Raw genomic sequence first — 4,460 nt, forward strand, 5'->3', positions numbered from 1 at the left:
AATAACTACTATAGTTAACTTATAATATTAATTTAAAATATTAAAATAATTATAAATATAATTATAACATGTGTTCTTATACATGTATTCACATTTCGGATATTTTCTGGTACTCACTCGGTTCTCGGTTCGGGTCGGGTTTGGGACCGGTTCTTTGGATATAGCAATTCAGAACCCATTCGGATATTTATCCTGGATCTAATCAGGTTCGGGACCCTGATTTTCGGATCAGTTTCGGGTCGGTACTTCGGATCCGGATATTGTGCCCATGCCTATTTATTACTTATTATTTTACGAATATATTATAACAAACATAAATTTCCACATGTTCGATAACCCCAGATTTATTCTTACCTGATAAAGTAATTTATTTTGTTAATACAAAACCAGGTGTAAACATACTGAACCAAGCTCCATACATTACGTAAGTACATTTTATTTGATTTGTTTCTTAAAATTAATTATTTGATTTATGGATAACTTAAAACTGACAGTATGTTTATTATTTGAGGTTCTTGGTATTCATGCTTTTCTCGACGGTCTTGGCTTTGGCTTTGATAGACTCCTTGGTTTCCTCAGTTTTTCCTGTGACGGTATCTTTGATCTTTTCTGTAGTGTCCTTCACCTTATCCCAGGCCTCCTCTGCAGTGTTCTTCGCCTTATCCTTCAAGTTACCGGCGGCCTCGGAGATGGTTTGTGCTCCTTCGTCCGCCTTCTTGGCCACCTACATAATCCAATAAAATTGGTTATTTGAAATCCGTTTGTGAAACGATACAGTGGAATCAAATCACACACAAACACATATATGTATATACATCATTTTTCTCTCTCTATGGTATACGTATCCATCTGATTTTATCTTTCTCTGTACTTTTTCTGTTTCTAAACGAACTCGATCGCAGTTTTAAAATTTTAAACAAAATATGTTTGGTTCTTATAAACGCACAGTCAAACACAAGCTGGATGCTATACTTTCTTTTTTTTTTTGGAAAATATACTTTCAAAATATTTAAAATTTGGATATGCAAGCGCAGTAATATGTATGATTAAAACAATTGATTCCTAAGTTAAATATAACCGGGCGTAGCCCATTAAACAAGAGAACATAAGACCCATAATTGAGAACCCAATTGAAAAGTAAACAACGACCATAATTGAGAACCCAATTAAAAACGTTTACAAGCTGTGGGCTTGTAAATGTTTTTATTTCTTTCTGCATTTATATTTGAAAGCCAGTTTATAAAAAAAAAAAAAGTTAAATATAAACCGAGGTGAAGTTCTTAGGAAAATGTGATACCTTTTGTTGAGCCTCGGTGGCTTTGTCACAGACGGAAGCTTCTTTCATCGTACTCCCCTTTGAATAATTTAGTCAAATCATCAAGAACAGAGAAGGTTAACTACACGTATCTTATCATGGATACATAAGAAAAACAAAATAGATTACATGGATGAGTCTTGTCGGGACGGAAGAGAAAACTCTTGGAGTGATGAGTGCCTTGTTGCGGAGGGAAATTGCAATAGCTGATAAGCTTGCCATTTTTAGGGGCTGTTCTTTTTTTGATTAAATATGGGATGAGTTTATTAGTGAGTTGAGGTTTCGCGAAGTATTTATAAAGAAACTGAAAAATGTATAAGAGTTGAAGTCCTATGTGAAAAAGACATATGGATTTTTGGTGGGACATGCGGAGTTTGACTCGGAACATCGAATGGTTCCAGTTTTGATTAGCTACTTTTAGCTTTGTCTGTGCGTAACACAATCCTTGCAGTCTATTTCATTTCCTTAATTGATGCTTATTTAATGAATTATTCTTGAGTTTATATCCTATAATGAATATATATAGGTTTATATTTTTTTTTAAATACTGTCAACTTATATTATGTTTTTTTAAAATAATAATAATAATAATAATAGTAGTCACAACAAATATTATTTTTTAATATTTTTAATGTCGTCAGCAAAACCCTAAATTCTAAATCCTAAATCTTAAACAATAAATCTTTGGGTAAATCAAAAACTTTTGGATAAATCCTAAATCCTAAATCAAAAACACTAAACACTAAATCTTAAAAAAACAATAAATCATTAATCATGAACTTTAAACCCAGGATAAATCCTAAACCATAGAGTTTATGGTTTATCCAAAGATTTAGAGTTTAGTGTTTAAGATTTAGTGTTTAGTATTTAAATATGATATAGTGTTTTGCTGATAATGTTAAAAGTAATTTAATTTTTTTTAGCAACTACTACTACTTTTATATATTTTTATTCAAGGCTTTAAAGGTTATGATTAAGGGTTTAAATTTTTTAAAATTTAGTGTTTAGGATTTTTTATTTAAGTTTTAGGATTTATCTAAATATTTAGGGTTTACCCAAGAGTTTAGGGTTTAGTATTTTCCTAACAATGTTCAAAATATTTTTAAAAACAATTTTTTTCAACTTCTATTATTTTTATTTGTTTTTAACTTTTATTTTAAAAAATAATATAACTTGAAAATATTTTATTTTGTTTTTAAAATATATTGAATATGAAATAATTAAATCATATTGGTTGCTGAAGCCAAGAATAACTCTTGTTTTATTGGATTTTTTCCTCGTTTCACCCCTAAGGGTGGACCTGTAGGTTCACCAATCAATTGGATATTGTTATTTCATATTCAATATTTTTTAAAAAATTAAATAAAATATTTACTAGGTTATATTATGTTTTAAAATAGAAAAGATAAAAATAAATTAAAAATAGTAATAGTTTCCAAAAAAAAACATTTAATTTTTTTAACACCATCTTTATAAACCATATATCCGAAACACTTTTGGATAAATTCTAAACCATAAATTATAAACACTAAATCTTAAAAATACTAAACCCTTAATCCTAATCCTTGTATAAATCCTAAACCATAGAGTTTATGGTTTACCAAAGAATTTAGGGTATAATGTTTAAGATTTAGTGTTTAGGATTTATGGTTTAGTGTTTTGCTGACTGTGTTAAAAAATTAGAAGTTTAGGGTTTAAGATTAAGAATTTAGTATTTTCAAGATGTAATGTTTAGGTTTATGGTTTAAGGTTTATGATTTATCAAAGGGTTTAAGCGTTTAGCAGTGGCGAATCAGGAAAAAAAAATTTGTGGGGACATAAAAAAAAGGAAATAAGTAGCTTTAGAGGAGGTTCGAACTGTGCTCTAGGGGGACAAGCCAAAGGTTGAAACCAACAATGCTACGGAAAGCTTATTGTTTCTTATACAAATAGACTAATTTGTAGACTTTTGTGGGGGCAGCTGCCTCCTTGCTGGACAATGTAGGTTTTACCCAAGGGTTTAAGGCTTATGATTTAGAGTTTATCATTTATCCAAGGTTTAGTATTTTTAATATTTACTATTTAGTGTTTATGATTTAGGATTTATAATTTATCCAAGGTTTTAAGATTTAATGTTTAAGATTTAGGGTTTAGTGTTCTGGTGACAGTGTTAATAATATTAAAAAAACATTTTTTTGGCAATTACTACTATTTTTATTTATTTTTATCTTTTCATTTAGAAAAAAGTTATATAAATAAAAAAATTGTTTCTTTTTTAAAAAGATATTGAATATGGAATAACACAATCCTATTAGTTTGTGAATCTAGAGGTTCAACCTAAGGGATGAACCCAAGAAATAACTCATTTAATTGACAAGTTGACTATAAATTACTAGAAATTCTTGAGTTCACCTCTTAGGTTGAATTTATAGGTTCACCAACCAATAAGATTTAGTTGTTTTAGATTCAATATCTTTAAAAAAACAAAATATAAGAATTTGTCAAACTATCTTATGTTTCCAAAATAAATAAAATATTATTATAATTGCCAAAAAAAAACTTTTTTAATATTGTTAACGCCGTCACCAAAACACTAAACCTTAAACTCTAAATTCTAAACTCAAACCTTAAACCTTTAGGTACACTCTAAAACTTAAATCCTAAAAATTAAAAAACTAAATCTTAATAACATTAAACCCTAAATCATTAACCCTAAACTCTAAATCCTTGGATAAATCTTAAACCGTAGAATTTATTATTTATCCAAGGGTTCAGGGTCTACCCAAAATTTTAGGGTTTAGTGTTTATGATTTAGGGTTTAGTATTTTGCTGACAGTGTTAACAAAATTAATTTTTCTTTTGAAACTATTACTATTTTATGTATTTTTATTTAATCCTAAATCATAAATCTTAAACACTAAACCTTTGGGTAAACCCTGAACCATTGGATTCATCCTAAACCTAGGGTTAAAATTTTATCTAAGGGTTTAGGGTTTAAGTTTAACTGTTTAAGGATTTAGGGTTTAGTATTATTAAGATTGAATTTTTAATGTTTATGATTCATGATTTAGGATTTGCCGTAATTTTAGATCTTGGATGCCCCCGTAAAATCAAGATCTGAAATTCGAAAGCTTATTACAGTGCTTAAGTCTTGAAAAAAATCGGG

General features: G+C 28.7%; 1 protein-coding gene across 1 annotated transcript; it reads right to left on the reverse strand.

Moving 5' to 3' along the window:
• Positions 1 to 327: 327 nt before the first annotated feature.
• LOC108821195 (uncharacterized protein At4g13230) lies at positions 328 to 1,601 on the reverse strand. The gene is made up of 3 exons (XM_018594240.1): positions 1,445 to 1,601; positions 1,298 to 1,354; positions 328 to 724 (listed from the first exon to the last, which is right to left on the reverse strand). Exons 1-3 carry the CDS (start codon positions 1,535 to 1,537, stop codon positions 503 to 505), a joined length of 372 nt encoding a protein of 123 aa, XP_018449742.1. The 5' UTR covers positions 1,538 to 1,601; the 3' UTR covers positions 328 to 502.
• Positions 1,602 to 4,460: the final 2,859 nt, after the last annotated feature.

Source organism: Raphanus sativus, chromosome 8 (genome assembly GCF_000801105.2).
Source record: "Raphanus sativus cultivar WK10039 chromosome 8, ASM80110v3, whole genome shotgun sequence".
Taxonomy (NCBI): Eukaryota; Viridiplantae; Streptophyta; class Magnoliopsida; order Brassicales; family Brassicaceae; genus Raphanus; species Raphanus sativus.

Excerpts from the sequence above, each read along its gene's own strand:
- LOC108821195 (XM_018594240.1), bottom strand. The coding sequence starts at position 1,537 with ATGGCAAGCTTATCAGCTATTGCAATTTCCCTCCGCAACAAGGCACTC. Across the intron at positions 1,355-1,444 it reads TCCCGACAAGACTCATCCAT|GGGAGTACGATGAAAGAAGC; the intron begins GTAATCTATTTT and ends AATTATTCAAAG. Across the intron at positions 725-1,297 it reads CCACCGAGGCTCAACAAAAG|GTGGCCAAGAAGGCGGACGA; the intron begins GTATCACATTTT and ends TGGATTATGTAG.